The sequence below is a fragment of the Chiloscyllium plagiosum genome, unplaced genomic scaffold, assembly GCF_037043375.1.
Source record: "Chiloscyllium plagiosum isolate Xiang-an unplaced genomic scaffold, Cpla_swu_hap1 HiC_scaffold_20, whole genome shotgun sequence".
Taxonomy (NCBI): domain Eukaryota; kingdom Metazoa; phylum Chordata; class Chondrichthyes; order Orectolobiformes; family Hemiscylliidae; genus Chiloscyllium; species Chiloscyllium plagiosum.
This window is the reverse complement of record NW_028270158.1, coordinates 47689468-47711817: the sequence shown is the minus strand read 5'-3', so window position 1 is coordinate 47711817 and position 22350 is coordinate 47689468. Positions and strand designations below refer to the sequence as shown.

Sequence of the window (22350 nt, the reverse complement as noted above, 5' to 3'; positions counted from 1 at the left end):
GCATAGGGGTGGGCTTAGTGAGGTGGAGATGTCAAGGCCTTGGAGAGAAGGGGAAATTTCAGGAAGGGGTTATGGTTTCCAGGGGACTTGGTTGAGGAGAACAGACAATTCCAGTCCAATCATGATTAACCCCAAAGCTTGCTTTCACCCACCTCTGGGCAAATACAGATGGGTACAGGTCAGAATTCTATTGTGTTTTCCATTGTTTAAAATTATGAGGAAGAGTCACTCAACACAAAATGTTAACTGATTTTTGTCCATATACGCAACCAGATTCAGCAATTTCTGTTTTTGTTTCTGATTTACAACATCCGCAGTTCTTTCAGTTTTTATTAAGAAACGTGGGAAACAGGAATACTATGGGAGTAGTACAATACTTTGCCCAAGGAGAATGGTTTTTAGCAATATTTCTCTCAGACCCTTCCACATTGTAATAGTGTGAAGTGAAAAATTGTGGGAAGTGACATGTATGGAAGATAAACAGAGGCATTGACTAGATAGGCCAAGTGGCCTAGTTTTGAGGTATGCATTCATTATAATTTCATTCTTCTGCTGTCATCTTTCCTTTCCTTGGTTTTGCTGTCTCTTCTTCCTTCCCTTTTCATTCTTGCCCTCTATTCTCAAGTTTCTTGCCCGACTGCACCTTCTCCCTCCTTCCCATATTGCTCCTCCTCTCCACTATCTCCCACTTAATTCCTTTCCCCATTTCTCCTGCATCCATTATCTCCCTCCACATTTTCATCGTCTACTCTCATGTTCCTCCATCACTTCCGACTGTCACACCACATTGTCCTTCAGGCCCACACTTTCTGAACCTTCTTTCCCCACCTCCATTTCTCTCCATCCTGTCTTGCTTTCAAAGCCATCCTTGTCCTGACACCTCTCACTACTCCACATCCCCCATCTCCTCCACCCTCCCTTATTTTTCAGCCACTTTCTGCCCTACCATTTTCCACTCTCCTGTCCACCTCCTCTTGCTGTCTCCACATTCTATCCCGCAATCCCATCTCAACCCTTCATCTACCTCTACCACTGCCCAATTCACACCATCCCTTTTCCCATCCCTCCATCCCATACCTTCCTGTTCCACCTCAATTCTACCACATCCACCACCTTTTCACCCACTTGCTCCACCCACTGCTCCCCACTTCCTCATCCATTATCCCCTCCCCAATCTCTCCCTCCCACCTCCTCCCCTATTACCCTCATCCATCCCCCTCCCCAGTCCCCTCACCCATTTACCCCTTCTATATTCCCATTTCCTCCTTACCCATCTCCCCCATCCATTCACTCCCCTATTCCTCCATACCTATCCACCCCTTCCCTATTTCTACCACTTCTTCATCCCCCACCCATCCACGCCTCCCCTATTCCTCCTCACCAGCCATCCTCATCCCTATTTCCACCCACCCCCCTAATTCGGTCTATTCCCCAAACGCACCCATCCCTCCCCCCCCCCCCCCCCCCCGGTCACCCACTACCCTCTCCGGGATTAGGAACCTAAATTCTCTGCTGGCCATGTACAAGTGAGTGGAAAGGCGGAGCTGAGTTTCCAGGCTTGCAGGGACCGGGCCGGGTCAGAGTGAGTCCGCCGCACATTGCAGTGAGCTCAGCGTGTGCCCAAGGACAGCAGCCGCGGGCCGTAAGAAACTCTGCCTGGGCGGAGACCGTGTGCGAGAGCCGCCTCTCGCTGCCCTCATCAGTCGCCAGTCGGCGGCACGATGTGAAGCTGTCTCAGTCTGAAGCTCTTTCCGAGGTTGGAGTTGGGGGGGGGGGGGGTGGCTATGAGGAGCTCCACAATTAGCCTCTGTTCCTGTGTAAGAGTGGGACCATCCAAGGCGCTTCTGCACCGGCTCCAGCATTTTCCATCCGAAGTAGCAGAAATTTCTGAACCGAAAGGAACCCCTTTCTCCTTGGCGGACCGTCTGAACTTCAGCCGCTACCCTATAAACTGCAGGAATTAACACCTTGACCCCCAAGTGAATTCAGAATTAAATTGGGGGGGGGGGGGGGAAACTCCAAGAAAAAACTTTGCCAGATTTTGAGTTCTCTCTTAATCTGGATCTTTAAGTGGGATCGTCCAAGTGGTGAACTTTCAAAAGAACAGGAATAAGTCGGTTTTTATGATAAATTCTCTCTCATAGAGACTCTGTGTCCCATCCCCTTTTTTTTGTGTGCAGCCAGACAGGTGATGGGCGTATCAGTCCGGTGCAGTGTTGACTCATGGGTTTTTCAGTTTGGTCTGATCTGAACAAATATGCAGATCTACCGGCTGGTCTGCTGCTGATGCCAGAGAGAGAGAGAGGGGACGGCAAGGAATTGTACAAATCCAATGTGAAACAGGGAGAAAAAAAAAATCCTCACACTCTTAGTGACTTTTCCGAGGGATGGTACTGATTTTTTCTGCGAAAGGGGCGCCGCTGAAGCTCCTAAATGATCGATTCTCGCTGCAGGACAAACTTGAAGTGAAACGAAATGAGAGCCACGGTTTATTTCATGCTCGGCTTTTGTTACCTGACCTGTGCATGTACAGAGGTAAGGTATTTCTTTAAAGTACGGTAACTGTTAACCTCCTCACGGCTCCCTGCTGTCCATGCTCTCTTTATTTATCTTGAGTGATAGCGGATGGTTCTTCTGCTATTTTCTTTGAGCTTTTGTGTGTGTGTGTGTGTGTTTTGAACGAGCCGTGCTTTTGTTAACCAGTCCCTGGCTCTGTGCAGTCGCAGCTCGTCTGCTCGGCAAACTCTGCGCCGGGTTTTCCACCAAATGTGCTTGCAAATATTCCCCTCCGTTAAAATTGATCAAACGGTTCTGTTGCTTTTTTAAAAAAAAAAATTCCCTCAGGGAATGGATATTTGTGCTTTGCACTAACTTGGTGCATGACAGCATTTTTTTTGCGGCAGGTCTTGGCTTGTGCTCCGAAACGCCTCGGTGTTCTTTAAGTGGGGTGGAGAGAGAGAAAAAATAAGGCAAAACGATCGTGAGTGGCCAGAATGGTGACTTTTATTACCTTCTCACCGAAAGACACCAGATCTGGAAGGGAGGGAGAGCAGCACAACAAATTATTGTTATCGCTGGAAGGCTGGGTTTGCGGGCAAAGTGGCTGAGGTCTCTTGTTAGAGCGTGTGTCTCTCTCTGATCAAAGTATCAGCCTGTGCGAGAGTTACAAGGAAACACAACACCAGGTGCTCCACACCGAGCCCACTAACTTTCTGGTGCGCTTGATTTAGCACTGCTACATTTTACTCGGCGACTGACTGCGAATCAGTGAGAACGAGCGCAATGGTGGTTTGCAAAATGATCTTACTCCCTGTCGGTCACTTCAGAGCTGTTTACTGCGGGAAGCTGGGGCTGAGCATTCGACCTGAAGGCGACATGCTCACAACCTCAAGTGCGCACTTGTTTTACTCGGCCTGTTTCAACCCCCTTTCACACAGAGCGGGTCAAGCTCTGCACTCATTCAAATGACTTATAAAGTTTCTAAAGAACTTGGAGAGTTTACTCTTTTTTTTAAAATTAAAACTTTTCATCGAGGAGGACGATGCGTCATTTGTTTTGTCGATTATTCTATTTTTATGCCTTTTTTCGCTTATTTGCCTCATTTACTTCCAAGGAAGCTGAATTTCCCCCCGAATTGCTTGAGAAGCTGGCACACAGTGATATTACCAGCATCCGCGATCTTCAGCGCCTCCTGGAGATTGAATCCGTAGGTAAATTATGTTTATATGTATATATTACCTTCTTTGTCTCGCACATGGGACCACGTTATTGCCTTGTAATAGTAAACCGCACATTTCACGCTGGCTGTCATGTTTATCAATTGTTTCTCGTGTAATGAAATGAAGTCTGAGAGGTTCAGAATCCTGACTTAAAGCATTAATGCAGACAGGCTGCAAAGCAGCTAGCGATCTCTGTAACATTACAACCCTTGTGTGAGAACCGGGGCGCTCCACTTTAGAACCCCTCCTCCCCACATACACAGGAAAATAAATTGTGATGGGCTTGGAACTGCATTTTAGGAGTCAGCTCGTGGTGGCACGGCGCGTCCGCCGTCCCACACCAAGCCAGAGTACATGATATTTAAGGCGTTTATAGTGCAAAGCCGGAACGGCTCTATATTTGCACAGTTGGGTTGTTGTATGTCATGTGAATTACAAGCGTCAAGACTGACAGCAAGCGCTTGAGACGCCCTTAGTAATGAAGATCAGCACATTGATCCGTTTAACCAGAGAAAGCACTGTTCTCCTTGATGCAGAGTGTTAGTATTAAATATGCCTTCGATGTAGACAGCACCCCTAACAACTAACCCGAGCGAGCTATTTGTGGAGAACATTCAGAAAATGTTAGGTGATAGTCATAACACAGAAGCAGACAGCTCAACTTCAAATATATTTCTTGGTTGAACGTTTAATTCGAATTACTGTACAACGGAAGACGTCACATATTGCAATTAAAAGCTTCTAAATGTATCAAACCGTGTTCCAGTAATGAGGATAGACCTCGAAGGTATTCCATTTTAGTGGAAAACGGTGGAGTGAGTTATTGAAGTCCACCGTATTCTTGAGGCAGAACCTCTTGATCATGGAGTATTGAACCCGCATTCTGGCATTCCACGGGCTGTTTCCTTTCTAAAACAAAAGGCCATCAGATGCTTAACAGCCACTGATTCTTTTCAAAGCTTTTGGTCAATTAACAGCAATTGGACACTGAAGACAACTTTTTAAAAATATTTGAGCAAGGGAGAAAAACATTATATTAATGTAGCACTTCACATCCATGGGGATATTCCGAAGAATCTCACAGTCACCAAAGAACCTTTTTACTTCTATTGCAATATGGTATCCAATTTGTGTAGGGCAAAATCCCACAATAGTAATTACCAGATAGTTTGTTTTAATGATGTGGTTTGAGTGAAATTGCATCAAGGCATCCTGCTCTCTTTTAAATAGTTCCATGAAATATATCTGAGAGGGCAAGTTTAAGATCTCTGTCTGAAAGACAGATGAGATGTTGCCACAGTGTTAGGATGGTAAATTAAAAGCCTACGTCAACAGAGCTAAGAATTCATGCCATACTCTGTGCTGACGTTGTAAATTAATTCATATGTCTGACAACATAGTTCGCAAAATTGAAAACATTATTAGCAATTCATTTTTAAAAATGCATGATCATGGTTTCACAAAGAGTCATGCAGGAAGGTATTATACTATTATAATACATATTCCCAATGAAGGAATTTTGCCCCAAAACGCTGATTTTCCTGCTCCTGAGATGCTGCCTGACCCATTATGCTTTTCCAGCACCACACTCTCCACAATTATAATACATAGTATGTTCTTTCTCTCAAAGGGAGAGAGTGTGGTGGAGGTACCCAGCTTAGATACATTCTGTGCAATAAAACATTCATAAAGGGGTCAACTGCTCCATCAAAATCCTCTTTCTGGTCATTGCATTTGTTGGTAAACAACAAAAACTGGCTTCTCTGTTTTTATTTTCCTTTTGTGGTCTGAATGACTTCAGACTGAATACAAACAGACCTGAACACCTGAGCAGGAGCCAAATGACCTCCGTGCAGGTTTTGACAGGTCAGTGAGTTGCAGGCTTGTGTTGACTGATTTTTGAAGTAATCTGTTGCATGGTGGCCAGAAGCAAGTCAAAAAAGCTGCAACACAAGTAACACATTTGATTGGATATAAACAAAACCCTGATATACTTTGATATGTGCATTGTAGTTGTTGCCAACATCTACATACACAAAATGTAAAGTTAACACAAGCAGTAACAGTATTTGCAAGTTAGTAAAATTCAGGCACACAGAAACCCTTAGAACAAGTAGATTAAATAAACAATGACTTTCATAAATGGGACTGGGGTAAGAAAACAGATTAACGTATTATTCAGACAACTGCTAAATCAGAAAAACAAATGTAGAGGAAATTTTTGGAGACTTTATCTGTTCAGACAGCAGTAGAATTATTGCACCATACCTAAATTCTTCACCAAACCTACACCAGTTCCCCCTCAAATAAAAACAAACAACCCAGGTTTGAAAGGACAAAACTCTCTCAGGATTTCTAGCTTGGTCTTGGTCCAGCAACTGCTTTTGAAGGGTAAGTGATGACAGACTCAAAATTGACTTTTTTTTCCCCCAATAAGAAAATGGGAACTGAAAGTAGCATTTTCAAGTTTCTGAGATATTAAAAAGTAAATTATGTGAATTTGCCTGCTACATAATTTAAGTGTCATATAACAAAAGTGATCATTTAAGTTTTAGTAAGCTCCACAATGGCACACTTTTTAATTCATAAATTTATATTGGCTGAATGTGGTGAAGAACTGTAGCAGTTAATACTGCTCTAGGACTGTTCATTTGATGAGTTGGTAGGTGCTTACATTCCCTGGAGTGGCACTGGCCTTACCAATTTAGGAAAAAAACCCTCTGTTTTAATTGGACTCTGGTGGGTTCATTGATCTTAACTGTGACAATGGCCAAGATATTACAATAGGACTGTGTGGGGCAATGAGGTTTGTGTTTTTATGTTGGATAAGGCCAAGTTGTGTTCTGCTGTGACTTGTTCACCTTTACTATAGTAAAGCCAGCTGCAAATACTTGCTGTCAAAATTAAAAATGCTTGGGCAAGGTACTGGTGGGTGCCCAATGCCTGTAGATTACAACCCAGCAAATAACAACAATTTGTACTTGTATTAGGCTTTTTAAGGTAGTAAAATATTCCAAGGTGCTTCAAAGATGTACTATGATATAAATATGTCACTAAGATATTTAAGGAGATATTAGGTCAGAAGGCTGAAGGCTTGGACAAAGGTAGGTTTTAAGGATTACTTTAAAAGTCAGAAAGCAGGGTAGAGAGATGTATAGTTAGGGAATTCCAGAACTTGGGGCCAAGATAACTGAAGGTGCAGCCACCAGTAGTGGAGTGATTAAAATTGGGGATACTTAAAAGGTCAGAATTAATCTGCAGATATCTCAAATAGTTGTGGGGCTGAAGTGGATTGAACCAAAAGGGAGGAGTGAGGCCCTAGAAGGATTTGAAGACCAGAATGAGAATTTTTAACATCAAAATTTAGCTTGACTGGGAGTTAGTGTAAGTTAGTCAGTCCAGTAGTGAGAGGTGAACAGGACTTGGTGTGAGTTAAGACATATGTAACAGGGTTTTAAATGGTCTCAGGTTTACAGATGGGCATAGTTGGAAGACCACCCTGCAGTGTAGTAGATTGCTGGATTTTTGAGTTAATGAAAGTCATAGTCATAGTCAGAAAGTATGAGGGAAATGAGAGTTTCAATGTTACTAAGGTAGACCTAGTGATGGTGTAAATATGAGGCTGAAGGTTCACCTCAGGAGTAAAATATGACACCAAGGTTACAAACAAATCGGCTTGATCTTGCATTGTTGCCAAAGGCAAAGATGGAGCAGGTAGCTAGGAAATGGGATATTAAGTTAATTCACCTGAGAGGGAGTTTTCTAAACCTCCTTAGTGCCTACTTAGTATTTTCTTTGACTTTCCTAATTAACTTTGTTCTTGTGTTCAGATGTCACTTTTCTCCTTGCTGAAATGTTCACTTATTTATTGAACACTTCTTAAATCTTTGTATTTTTATCCTGTTTTGCCATTTCCACTTTCAGCTCAGTTTATTTTATTATTTTGAGTTTCCTCTATTATTGTTGTTAATTTTTAAGTAATTGTCTACTTCTGCATGTTGAAAGCATTTTGAGTGCTTTCTGAAATGAGAACTGAAAAACTGTAGAAATTTTGGAGATTTGGGCCTTAGCTGAAAATGTGTTGTTGGAAAAGTGCAGCAGGTCAGGCAGCATCCAAGGAACAGGAGAATCGACGTTTCGGGCATAAGCCTTATTCTGGATCCGTAGGAGTTTAATTTGCTGGGTTTATCATATTCCCAGCAAATGAGGAGCAAACTCAAAAATCCCTGTAATTCAGACAGCTTCAATAACTCTAACATCTGTCACATGTTGGTACTTCTTACAGTAGTCTTTAACTGGGGACTGACTTACTAATTATAAACAGACAATGTAGCATGGTATCGTCAAGCTGCCAGTTCCCAGGGTGTGGGATATTGACAGAGGTGGCAGCAAGCTTTGTGTTGTTATTAAACCTGAGATGATCTACTGAAAAAAAGATGTAATTAATTACCTTGTTGGCTAAGCTTGTGTTATCATTCATTCTCAGCAATAATTACTGGTTGGTGATTACTTATTCACATTATTATTTTGATTTGATTACCTATAGTGTGGAAACAGGCCCTTCGGCCCAACAAGTCCACACCAATCCTCCAAAGAGTAACCCACCCAGACTCATTTCCCTCTGACTGACACACCTGACCTACAGGCAATTTTGCATGGCCAATTCACCTGACCTGCACATTTTAGGATTATCCTCCAGAGCACCCAGAGGAAACCAACACAGGTACAGGGAGAACGTGCAAACTCCACACAGACCGTTGCCCGAGGCTGGAATCGAACCTGGGGCCCTGGTGCTGTGAGGCAGCAGTGCTAACCACTGAGCCACCATGCCACCCCTTGTAGGGAGTGTTGTTTTAAATTTGAAATACAGTAATGCTGTTCATGTTAAACATGATCAATAAATGCTTATATTCACTTCTTAACTTTGATTACAAATTTGATATTTAGGACCAAGACAAAGTGAAATGTGTAAAGAGATCTGTTAAAGAAATACTGTAACTTTTCACCGAGTAATGTTTTGAAGTGCCATCGCAATTTAAGGACAAAACAGACCTAAGTGTCGAGAAATATTCTCGCTTGCTGTCTCACCGTGGGGCTGTGGCTCCACATCTGCTGGACACCTTCCAGTGCTACAATCTTCAAAGTGTGAACCCGAGCATGAAACCTTTAATACAGTTAAACCTGTTACATGCCCTTACTGAGTGACCACACTTGCAACCTTTCTAAACATGGAAAAATGATCAAGTGTGGGATTCTCCTGCCCCAACATCAGTTTGTGAAATTAACTGTGGTACCCCTGCCTGTTATTTTAGTTGAAATCATTATTTTAGCACACATGAGTAAATGAAATTGGGACTTTCTAGTTTCTGTGGCTCAATGCCACATTATCCTTAATCTTAAATATAAACCCCAAAACTGTTCTCAGATATCAGTTTATTGTGTCAGGAAAACATTGAACAAGGTTCGTGCATGGAAGAAAGTTTGTGTGGAGGATTGCAGTTTTACTAACCTGTCCAGTTTTTCTCTGTGCCATACCTATGTGGTTGATTTATTTCCAGATTTGTGAAACTTAACTGATCTCATGTGAGGTTGGTGGTGGGGATACTCAGAATGGCTGCAGCATCCCTACGATAATGAAGGGAAGAATCAATTAAGTTTTTCATTTGATTATTGTCCAACGACCCCTTCTGGAAATGTTCAGGTAGATGCCAGGATTACCAATGAAAGCTAATTTCCTTCTCCCACCTCAGCACACTAACATGGTACAAATGTGAAATTAGGCTAGTTGTTCATGCACAACTGGGAGTGGAACTCTTAGATGCTCAGAAATTGAGGAAAATGGGGGAGAAAATTATTTTAAAATGTAACAATGATCACTGTGTGGAGAAAATAATTAATTGTATATTGTTAATGAACAAAATACAACATGGGTGAGACTGGATCCCTGACTTTTATTTCTTATACAATGTCTGTATTGATGAATGGCTATTTTCGTGATTGGTATAATTATAGTAACACTTAAGTCGTATCTCACAGTAGTTGTTGTACTTTGAATTAGCACAAATTGACACTCTGAGAGTCCTCAAAGGCGAATAGTGCATTTAACAGTATTGTATGTTTTATGCACTTTGCCATTAAAAAAAAACATTGTAGCTGTCATGAAAACTTACTGGCTAAATATACAATTTAGTGTAATACTGAGGGAAACATGCCTGGTGGATTGATTTCCATCTTTGGTAACTGTTACATCCTTGGTTTTTCATGAGGACAAGGAATAGGTTCACTATACTTAACCTTAGAATCCATGGCTTCCAGCTTGGAACATTAGCATGTGCTTGGCTGTGATGATTCATGTCGCTAAATAGTATGCTAACTGTTGCTTTGAATTGAGATTGGATCATCTGTGAAATATAAATGAAATTCTTTGTGTTTGATTGCAGGAATGATGACAGTCAACATAAAATATTTAAACGCGCATTTAATATTAACATTGTACTTGGTGTATCAAATGATATGGCTAGTTCTCATATGTACAATTTTTCCTCATATCACAGGGGATGATGATCACACAGAATCTAATTTAAGGTCTCACAGTATTAATGCAGTAAAACATGAATATACAAAGCGTTCAGCACCTATACGCAGAAGGCGAAGTATTGGTAAGTGTAGTTTTACCATTTTATTTTGTAACAGTATCTTTTAAGTATTGTATAACTTTATTTTTGTTATGCAGTAGTACCTATTTTGGATACATCAAGCAGTTTATGGGAGAGGTTTACCAGGTCTATCAATATTGTGAAGATGGAAGTGATTACAATCTGAATTATTTAAAATTCTTTTGTATTAGACAATTATTTCAATATCACAGAATCTTATGGTGATACTGTGATCCTGACTTTGTCTTAGAAATCAGTTGAGGATCAGATCAGATGTCATTCATTTGGATGATTTCAGTGTGACATGGAGTTTGCTCACTTTTAAAGTAATACTGATTGTCAGCTCATGTTCCCCTTATTGGTGATTTGAGATGAGATGTATTATTCCTTTATATCATGCAGCGGTATAGACATGTCCTATTATTGTGTAGTTCATGTCATAAGACTGTTGAAACTAGCAAACTGTGTTCTTCCCCCGCCCAAACCATATAGAAATGGACTTGAGCAGCTTTGCACCTGTAAATGTTATCTTGAATAGCTCCAGCTGTAGTTTGGCTCAAAGACATAGCACACCTTGCAATTGACTTAATATTGACAAAGTGTTTAGACTGCTTGCTGTTTATGCTGTTACCTGAACTCCTTGATGTTACTGCCGTGTGATATGCTCTATGTAATTTCAGTAAAACTAATATAAGAAGAGGGCCATAGTGAAAGAACTACACAATGTGGATTTTCTTTCAAATTCTTTCCTCTCTTGGTAGGATTCCACCCATCCCAGTAAATCTTCACGTGACTATTTCTCACATGCAAAATCAGATGGGAATTGTTGGCAAGCCACACAAACATTTTGTTAGGTGATTCTGCCACACTCAATGTTTCTATGGTTTGCACCTTTAACAGGGTACCTAGATAGCAAATAGTGACCTGGCTGATTTTGCTTGCATCTTCTCTTAGCCAAGACTGATCTAAGTTGTAAACCAATCAACTGAGCCATCAGAGCATTGTTTGCAGACAACTGGGAACCCGCATACACTGTGTCGCTAGTCTTTAATTGTTGCAGGTCCATTTAGAAATATTGACATAGATCCTCTCCCTACCTCTAACTTCCTCAAAGACAGTGGGGCAAACACATCAAAGCTGTGTACCCAGAGCAGGGCTTCAATAATTGGAGGCACAAAGTTATAAACTTTATAAAACTGATACTTTCTGGAACTGGCAAGGCTCTGCCTGTTATCCAAGGAAAAACAATACTCTCATTACAAAACAGTTTATGAATAAATAACATAAAAATTGTGCTAGAAAGTCAATAGGTACAGAATATGTGCCTGCTTATAGACTCCTATTTACCAATTCATAACTTTGTATCACTGCCAAACTTACAAAAACATACAATGCCAACGAGATAGAATATACTTAATAGCTTTAAATGTTGATTAATACTTAAATTGGAAAACACCTTATGTTTTCACTTTTGTTTACCTTGAGGTGTGCTACTTTGTTACTTTGTCTCCTCTAAATTGCTTAAAATTGTATCTTTTGGAATTATTTCTGAATTATTGTGGTGATTCTATAATTTGTGGAGCTCTACTCACAAGTAGAAAGGCATCAAAGAACTAGGAAGAAATGATAACATCTTTATTGTTGACCTTGCATAATTTTCCTGGGAGTCTGGTGGAGGCTTGTTGAATCAGCATTTGAAGATAAGTAATATAAATAACAGGGTGCTATAGGTATAACATGTAAGTTACTGAATATCAGGACCAGTCAGCCATTACATAGTAAGTCTGTTTTCTACTTTAAATAAATAGTTAGGTGAAGTTTTGGTTAGAGAGTGTGTCATTTTAGTTCATCATAGCTGTCAGCTGAGGAGGAGCATTGGTAGAGGACTAAACAAGCTGCCTCTTCATTGTCCCAGAGAATTAAGGGATATAGATAATGTAAAATAGCCTAAAACTCTGATAAAGAAAGAAAAGCAAAGTTCACTTTGTTATGTGTTCACATTGTGAATTCAGATTAACTTGATGTAATACCTGAGCTTTATTCTCACTGTCACTGTTTATGATCCCACCTGAGCCTGATCTTGACTTCCTTTTTGTAATGAACATCCAGGCATCAATTAATGTACATATAAGCATGGTTTCCTTTTCTCAGAAAATGTTGCAATTCAACATGTGAAATAAATAGCCTGGTACTAAGATGTTTTTAAAAAAGTAAACAAAAGCAATATTCTGTGGATGCTGGCAATTTGAAATGAAAATGCTGGAAGTAGTCAGCAGGTTTGGCTGGATCTGTGGAGACAACATCGGGTATTTTGGTCAAACCTTAATGATCAACCTTTTCCATTTTTATTTGGAAAAAATGGTCATTTAGAAATAGAATTGCCTGTAGGTATCTAATATTCACCATGTGCTTCTTAAAATGGTTCTGCCAATTAAATCTTGTTATCCCTTCCTCTGTTCAAAGGATGAGGAATGGTTCTATGCATGCTGGGTATCCTCTGAAAGCCAGTCTTCATGTGCTAAACTGTCTTCAGTTTAAACAGTGTGTAACAGCAGGATATTTGATAAGTATCACAACTGAACCTGATCCTGTCATTGCCCAGCATTTACATGATTCCTTCTAGCAAACATCATTGGACAGTGATTAGGGGCAAGTATCCTGCTCATTCTCCCTCTTCTAGACTCTCGTAGTCAACTCTTGCCTTATAACTTACCATAGCAAGTTCAGACAACCTTTCACAGACCAGAGATTGAATGTGGGGATTATGTCAGTATAATTCTATTCCAGCATAGCTAGTAGATTTACTAATTGAGTAGGTTACACCAGCCCCATAGTGTTTTTTACACATTTGTTTACCTTGAAACAAAATGTAGCACTAATTATCTGAAACCCTGACAACTATAGATTAGTACATTCAGACTGCTGAATATGTCATGGTCTATCCTTGAAATTTGTTGGCTAGTGATTTAATCAAACTTTTATTTCATGAGAAAATTGGCAAAACAGCAAAGTATCAGTCATTGTGTTAGTAAAATGAACTTAATCCTGTTATAGTGTTGTAAATCCAAATTACAGATTTCAAATCCTCATTTAAATCTCCTAGATTTTCAAAATCCTGTTTAAAATCTAATACATTTGTACTGATAGCTTGTGTAACTGTTGTTTATGTCAACCCTCTGTTAATCATACAGGCAATGACTGTTATGTTGCACAAAGCACAGTATTTCACTTCTGATTCCCAGTAATGTAGTATGAATTTTAAAGGTATATGAAATTAAATGGTCATTTATTAATATATTTTCCCTTTGACATTTTCTTTCTAAAGTGTTGTAGTTTGTACAGTTGAAACATACTGTGGAAAATCCTCATGTAAGCAAACCTGCCCCAATACATTCTTTAAATTCAAATTCATGCCCCAACATGTTGCAGAGAAGCTGAAGACACATTGTACTGCTGCAAAACTTGTTTATATCTGCATCAATATACCTAGAACAGTCAAATAACATGAGACTGTTTTCTGTCAGCTATAAAGATTTTCGCTCGTTACGTCTGACCTGAGCTGCATGGGTAGACAAAACTGGGCTAGACTCCCACCCTGGCTGATGATCAGCTGGAATAGAGACTAAACTGCTATGACATTTAATACATCCATGTATACTAGAACAGTCCGAAGAGCGTTTGTTATACATAGGTAATGTGTGATTTTTTTTTTTTGAAATCCTGAATAATCTAACAAAATTTGGAACAGGCATTTTCATATTCCATATCGATACTGAACCTTTTTTTCACTGGCTTTTCATTTGGTCAGAAAGTGGAAACTTAACACCAAAGAGCAAATTTTGTTCTACAGAGCTTCACAATTCTGTGTAGCAGTAACAATGATTGAAAGGAAGCCTATAAAAATGGGCAGACTGCTTCAACCTGCACAAAGTCATGTCTGGTTGTGGCCTGGCTTGGGGAGTCATGTGAGAGAAAGAAATAATGGTGATATACAATAGCGCACAAAGTGTTGTACTGATTTTGTACATCTAGATGTCACTATTGTGCCTCTAAATAGTGGGAGTGTTTCTGAAGTAAGTGACATCCAATAGCAAGGAAAGAATCTTTAAATTAATATGTTCTGTTGTTTCACTAATATTCAGGTGAATGGATCATTAACAGTGGAATTGGAATGTTCCTTGTTAGTTTTACCTCACTTGTTCCTCCTTATTCCTGCCACTTTTCACTCTTCCTGCCCGAAATGCTATTTAGGGAGTACAATTTCTTGATGTGTAATGTTGACTCATGACCACTCTGTGTGTGTGTGTGTGCGTGTGTGTGCATATGTGTTCGTTCATGACTGGTTGTGGGGTTGGTGATAGAGTGAGAACAATCCTACCATTATCAAAGTACACTTTGCAGCAAGGTCCATCAAATAATACTTAGCATTGTAAACCTCAACCAATTTTTAAAAATTCTTTCCTTTCCAGTTGACCATAAGAATTGGTCAACTCAGTTGACTTAACTTAAGCCAGACACCTCTCAAAAATTGACTCAACCTGACTACGAACTTTTCTGCTTCGATGCATTCTGATCTCAACTTTGATCAAAGAAAAATGGACATCTGTTATCACCTATTATAGTAGCCTGGATTTCAAATATTTACCTTGTTATTTGCAGCTTCTAAAATTGAATATAAACATACTAGTTAGTAGCTGAAGTAGGCCATTTGGCCCCTTGAACTGTTCAGCCATTCAATAAAAGTTTGACTGATCTAAGTGTGCTTTCAACACCACTTTCCTTACTACCCTGATATCCTTAACTTTCTTCTCCCAAATGGTGAGATATACTTTCAGCATCCACCTATTTAAATCCCATCAGGATCAATAAGGTCACCTCTCATTCTTCCAAACTCCAGTGGATACAGATCCAACTTTTCCAACCTTCATAAAATAACCCTTTCATATTGGGAAACAGTCATGTGAGTTTTCTCTGAGCTGTTTCTCATGGAATTATGTCCTTTCTTAAATAATTGATACTTTGAATTATTTTGTTTTACTAAAGTTGAGGATGACACACAAGGATACCAAAGGGATAGGTTCAGGTTAAATGAATTAGCAAAAATTATCAGATGGAGTATGTCAGAAAACGTGATGTTCTGCACTTCGGTAGGGAGAATAGAAGAGCTAAATATTATTTGAAAGGGGAAAGACTGCAGAAAGCTTCAGCACAGAGAGGTTTATGGATTCTCGTGCATGAATCTCAAAAAGCTAGCGTCCAAATTCAGTGGCTAATGGAGAAGGCACATGAACTGCTGACCTTTAGATAAAAGAGAATGGAGTATAAAAGTAGAGATTCTTGATTGGTAGGGGATCAAGGATTTTGGGAGAAGCCAAGAGAATGGGTTTGAGAAACTCCTGAGCCATAGTCGAATGGTGGAGCAAACTTGATAGCCTCATTGCTCATGTATCTAAGGGTCTTATGGAAGTCTTGCTGAAACTATACAAAGCACGATTAGACCGCACTTGGAATACTGTGAACCATTTTGGTCCCCTTCTCTAATGACACATACTGGCATTGAAAGCAGTCCAGAGGAAGTTCACTAGGGTATGCTAGCATGGAGGAATTTTATTATGGGGAGAGGCTGAGTAGAGTAGGTTGGGTTTGTCTTTATTGGTGATAAGAGTGAGAGGAGACCTTGTAGAAATGCAATATTCATAAGGGGCTTTACAAGATCAAGAGATGTTTCCCTTGGGGGGGATAATCTCAGATTAAGAGGATGCCTATTTAAGACTGAGATGAAGTGGATTTTTTTCTGAGGGTCGACAATCTATGGAATGTTTACCAAAGAAGGCTGTCAAGGATTGGTCATTAAGCATATGTGAAGCTGAGATAGACAGACAGGGTTTCTAATCTGTAAAGGAATCAAGAGTTATGGGAGAAAAGGCAGGAACGTGGAGTTGAGTATTGTCAGATCAACTGTGATCTCATTGAATGGCTGAATACTTCTGCTCGTACACCTTATGGTGTAAGTACATGGACTTCTCTTCAGCCTCATGTAGAGTCACTTCCAATGGTTTCAACAGTGCTCTGTATAACAGAAGCATACCACCAATTTTGGTTTCATTTGCAAGCTTACTAACCACACCTTCTGTATTCACATCCAAATCATTTATTAAAATGATAAAAGCAGTGGACCCAGCACCGATTCTTGCGGCACACCGCTGGTCACAGGCCTCCAGTCCAACTCTCCCCCGGCTCCCTCTGTCTCCTACCTTCAAGCCAATTTTGTATCCAGATGGCTAGTTCTCCTTATATTCCATGTGCTCTAATCTTGCTAACCAATCTACCATGCGGAGTCATGTCGAACGCCTTGCTGGAGTCCACATGGACAATGTCTACCGCTCTGCCTTCATAATCTTCTCTGTTACTTCTTCAAAAAAAAACTCATTCAAATCGGTGAGTCATGATTTCCTACATACAAAGCCATGTTGACTATCCCTAATCAATCTTTGCCTTTCCAAATACATGTAAATCCTGTGCCTCAGAATCCTTTCTAAGAACTTAACCACCACTGATGTCAGGCTCACTGGTCTGTAGTTCCCTGGCTTTACCTTACCACATTTCTTAAATAATGGCACCGTGTTAGCTAACCTCCAGTCTTCTGGCATTTCACCCTTGGCTACTGATAATACAAATATCTTAGCAAGGGGTCTAGCAATCACTTCTCTAGCTTCCCATAAAGTTCTGGGGTGCATCTGATCAGGACCCAGGGATTTATCCACCTTCATGCGTTTTAAGACAAGCACCACCACCTCTGTAATATTGACACTTTTCAAGATTCAGTATTGTTTGTGGTGCATTTTTCCTGGCAGTACATCATCTCAAAATCTTCTAAAGAAAGAATGCATCACATTTATATAGCAACTTTCATGATTTTAGATTGTTCCAAAACACTTTAGTTAATTAAGTATTTGAAAAGTGTAGCTACTGTTATAATATAGGAAATAAGACAGCCATTTTGGGCATACCAAGGTGTTACGAACTGAAACATGATAATGACCACATCATCTGTATTTGTGTTGACTGAATGTATATTGTTGGCAAGGACACAAGAGATAACATGCCGAAATACCGATAGAACCTCGAATGGAATTGTGTGGGTTCTCCTTTGACAGCAGTTTTGGGCAAGATCCAACTCCTCTTTAATCCCCATATTGTATAAATAGAGTATGTTGTTTAGAAAATAAATCCAAATAACATGAAGTCATTCATATAAAGCTTTCAAAGGGCATGTAAAACATAGTGCATCCTCACCTAGTTGTTCATGTTGTCACTATGCTATAGTATGGATTTTCTACATAGAGTACTGTGTAATCCGTGTCTTTCGTGTTCTGGACTCTTAAGTTCCTTTGCTTATAAAGATAATGTATTCTTGAAAACATCATCGAGAATAAGTAGATAAGTAGTGAAACTTGGGTATGGTTACAGAGTATTATGATAAAGAAGAACCCTTTGGCCCATCAAGTCATTTCTGGCTTCTCTACACTAATCCCATTTTCCAGAACTTGGCCAATTTTCTTGAATGTTAGGTGCCCAGTTATAAGTCTGTATTTGGTGCTGAAGGTAGGCAATGAGAAAATGAATGATCTGCAACATGGAATGACTCTCACACTTAAAAGCTGGATTGGTTAACATGCTACCTCATGTGGTAGTGAGAGATATAGATTGGAAATCTCTAAACTTTTATTCATGGTCTGTACTCTTAGTCCTCAAGCCAAGAACAGTTGGGTTATCCAGTTGGCTTCTGTATTTCAGGCCAATCAAAGGAAACAAATCAGGCAAGGTGCCTGCTTCCAATTATTTCCACATGACCTGCACAATGGGAAAATACCTACTTGTGAATGAGTATGATCCGCTAGTGTTTATAATACTATTTAAGTAGTAATTTATACCTTCAGAGTAGGAAGAATAACGTCATTTAAAAAAATGTAAAGAGAGGAGCATGTTAGGGAGAGGGGAAAAGGTAGGTTGGAAAATAATCTGTGCACAACTGCAGTGTTGTAAGCCACTGGAATGAAAGCAGAGCTTCTCTGACCACATGTGTGTGGTGCTAGTTATGAATGGCACACTTCCATTGTATGGTTTCTGGGTGTGATTGTAGTGGTATGCAAGCAAGTGCAATGTACACATCCCTGCTGGCTGAATCAGAAGGTAATGATTAATGCATTTTAAAGTTTTTTGTGTAATAATAGATATATCAGGGGACTTTATACCTGACCATTGCCTACTATTCAGTCTATAAATGACAAGATCTTAGAACAAATAACATTTTTTCCCCTGTAATTGTTTATTAGGCTCCTTGTGTAATTTTGTTTTGACCATTTAACATGTCCATGATATGCTTTCTTCAGCTAATGTCATGCTATTAAACAGAGACCAGTGTACTTTAATTGAAATTAGGTGAGATACTGAGATTAAAGGATGAATTTCAGAAGGGTTTAGGTGCTGTGCTTGATTTGGGCTTAAATGAGCACATTAGGCCCAATGCCAACTCACCTTAGGTCCACTTCTGTATGGTGTTTGTTAGTTTCCTTTACCATTAGGATATTGGCAACAAACACTTTTAATGTTAATCACTGTTAATTGCATGTGTGACTCCATGAGAAGCTGCACTGTTTTGTGTGCTACTGACCCCTATAATAGATTAAAGTGTGGCTGGTTCAATAGAAAATGCACTGTTGTGTGTGGTAGAGCCATATAATTACGAAGGTCCAAGGTTTAATGGCTAATTCATATTGAGTTAACTGAAGCAGGAACATGTTGCAATGGACCCACATGGTGCTTTTCAGGTTAAACTATTTTTCTTCATTAATCTGTTCAGAGATGTTATTACACAACTCTGGAGCAGGTTGGACTTGAATGTGGGCCTCCTGATTCAGGGGTAGGGATGCTACCACTGTACCGCAAGAGGATCCCCTTTAGGCGAAAGAGAGAAAGGATTAAGCAAAACTCCTTCTATTGCTCTCTTTTAAATAACCCCTGGTGGAATGTATGGATGTCAACAGTTGGCAAGGTAGTTGAATAAATTGCTGACGCTCACCATGAGACTCACATGTGACTGGTTAGTTACATACCAGATGGTTTTTTTTTGCTGTTGAATCTATACCTTCAGCAAGCCAATCTGCAGGAATGTAAAATAAAAACCCAGAAAATGCATTTATAACGAGGATGAAAAGCCCTGACTGTTTTCCTAAATATGTTTGCCAAGCAAAATTTCCCCTTTGTGCTTTAAGTTACTTTTTTCTGACAGTAAATACATTTATTGACTCGAATGCTTTGTCTATTTTGAAACATATCTTACGAGTTCAAAAGAAATTGTCTTTCAAACATAAAATATTTGAACCAATACTCAAAGTTACTTTGTTGAAATTTTTCAGAAGAAGCTGTTCCTGCAGTGTGTAAAACAAGGACTGTCATTTATGAAATACCTCGCAGTCAGATAGATCCCACCTCTGCCAACTTCCTGATATGGCCTGCTTGTGTGGAGGTCAGACGCTGCACAGGCTGCTGCAACACTGGCAGCGTCAAATGCCAGCCCTCTCGGATACATCATCGAAGTGTCAAGGTGAGGAAAAAGAACTTAATAGACTGGGTTACAATTGAATCTCACTCATCCATAATCTCATCCTATTCTTTAGAGGAGTGGGTGGAAGGGGGAGTTTGGAGGGAATCCATGTTGGCATGCGTTGTGTGAAAAATAACTTGATATCATCTTATCCATCGTTTAATAAGCCTTAAAGTGATTTTAATTGGTTCTTTTAGGATCTGGAGAATACATTTTTGAAAAGAAAATAAACAATGATATGGTCTGTCTGTTCTTGGCACAAACTGAAGTAAATGGAAAAATAGCTCGTTTATATCCTACAGTAGCTTAGCTGTTTTGGGGTGGATGCAAAAACCTTCATTTTGACCAATGACTTTATATATTTTACTAGGAGCTAACTGCACTTCAGGCCATTATTAACAAAATTGAACTAGTATTGGAATAAAAGATTCAATATTTTGTGATGCTGTAGTCAAAATTAATGAATTAATGTGGCAAAGCTGTTATATTAATGTGGACTGCTTATGATGTTGAGGATCTGGAAATGACATATTTTATTCCTTTTAATACGAAATAACTAGCATACTAAAGGCCAGCTTTAGAACACAAAGCCCATTATGGGTGTTTCAAACAGACCTCGTTGTTTTAATGGAAATGACAGGATGGGGGGTGTTTATTTTTTTCTGAATGGATATCGCCACATGGCCTTTGATGTAATTAATTGTGTTCACATTTGAATGGAACCATTTTGGTTTTTGGAAATGTATCTTTCAGTGAATGCTGGTGTTTACCAGAACTGGATGATTATTGTCTCAGTGCAAAGTGGAGGTAATTTCCATGGCACGTGACTCATAAACAGATGAAGATGCATATGTTGGCAATTCTTGGAATGTAAGCTAAGTTCTCCTTCAGTGACTAAATTGTGACAGCCAATTACTTCAAGTGGGTAGAGTGTCCTTTTCTGTAATTTAAATTATGAGAAGACTCAATTTATCGACAAAAAATTAGTGACTTATGCTGGATCAGAGTAATCCAGATATAATGCCAGAGAATGCCAAACTGGTGACAAATTTGTTTTGATGCTAACTGAATTTTTTGTCCAGCTGTGAATTTGATGTGGGTTGTAGCTTTTAATCACTGAAAAATGTAGCAAATAATTCATCTGATCATTGTGTGAACTAAGTAATCTCAGGCAACACATGTTGTCTAGCTGTGTTTTGAAAAGGAAACTAGAAATTGCTTGTCAATCATATTGTCTGTATTTCCAGGATACTTGAAAGTTACTTTGTTGAGCTAGCTTTATCTGCCTGTTAAAATAGCTTCAGCTCTATACTATTTATACAATTTTTATCACATGCTAAATAAAGAAACACACATTTAGCTAAATACAAACTAGGAGATCTTCAGTAAGTGCTCAAATGTTTTAATGGGAATTAACATTGGCCCTGGTAGACTATACTAAGAAAACCCTGTGATCCTGGTGGGTTAATTGTTTGTGGGTGATGTTCTTAGTAGGATTGTTACATGCATTAGCAGCTTTGGGCTAATGGGGGAAATAACCCAGCAAGGGTCTCTGTGTCTGACCTATTGCTGAAGCACTTACTGATTTGGATATTTTGAGACTTCATACTGATTTTGTTAGCACTTGTTGGTTCAACTCACGCATGAAGAATAATCACTTTAGTGAGGCAAATGAATGAGACTGAAACTTTTATAAAGTCCTTTTATAAAGTTTCTGTTTTTTTTCTAAAGTGCAAAGCCAAGAAATAAAATATCTGGTGCAAAATTTGATCTTTTTACTGATACCACACTTTTAGTCTAGAGAAGAGCAATGCAGAGTCAAGCTTAGAGTGGTGCTGGAAAAGCACAGCAGGTCAGGCAGCATCCGAGATGCAGAAAAATTGACGTTTCGGGCAATGCAGATCCTATCGAGAATTGAATTTGTAGATTGGTGCTAATGTAAGTAGCTCACTAATGTGCATGTTGTCTGAGAAACACTTCATGGAATATAGAATAAATATGGGGCAAGTTTATGGGATTTTCCTCAACTGCATATTTTCCCAAGGAAGCTAAGGATCTTCTATGTTACAATGAGAGTTTGACTTTGTTTTCTTATAGTTTTGTCTGCATATGATTACATTTTTCAGCCTGTTGGTACAAGGGCCTAATCATATATACTGTGTACATGATTAGAACCTTTCTAGATAAAGATCTCAAAGCTTTGCCTGTTCATTGACTGTAAAAAGATTTGGACCAATGATGACTTCAGTTGTTAATTATAGTCTCCATTGCAGCAGCAGGTGTTTCAAGGGACACATTTCAAGAATTTTATTGTGTTTTGCTGTGCTTTGACTTGTAAAATGAACTGTCTGAAGTTCTATATAAATCT

General features: G+C 39.4%; 1 protein-coding gene across 2 annotated transcripts in view; it reads left to right on the top strand.

The window, feature by feature from the left end:
• The first annotated feature begins 1766 nt into the window (after positions 1 to 1766).
• pdgfaa (platelet-derived growth factor alpha polypeptide a) overlaps positions 1767 to 22350 on the top strand; it is a 37839-nt gene continuing 17255 nt past the window's right edge. Inside the window, exons 1-4 of one of the 2 annotated variants that reach the window (XM_043711349.2) lie at positions 1767 to 2535; positions 3614 to 3710; positions 10274 to 10378; positions 19795 to 19982. In XM_043711349.2, the coding sequence (XP_043567284.1) occupies positions 2476 to 2535; positions 3614 to 3710; positions 10274 to 10378; positions 19795 to 19982 (450 nt within the window). In that variant the 5' untranslated portion in view covers positions 1767 to 2475. The remainder of the gene's footprint in view (positions 2536 to 3613; positions 3711 to 10273; positions 10379 to 19794; positions 19983 to 22350) is intronic. The other variant, XM_043711350.2, reaches the window with a different exon arrangement.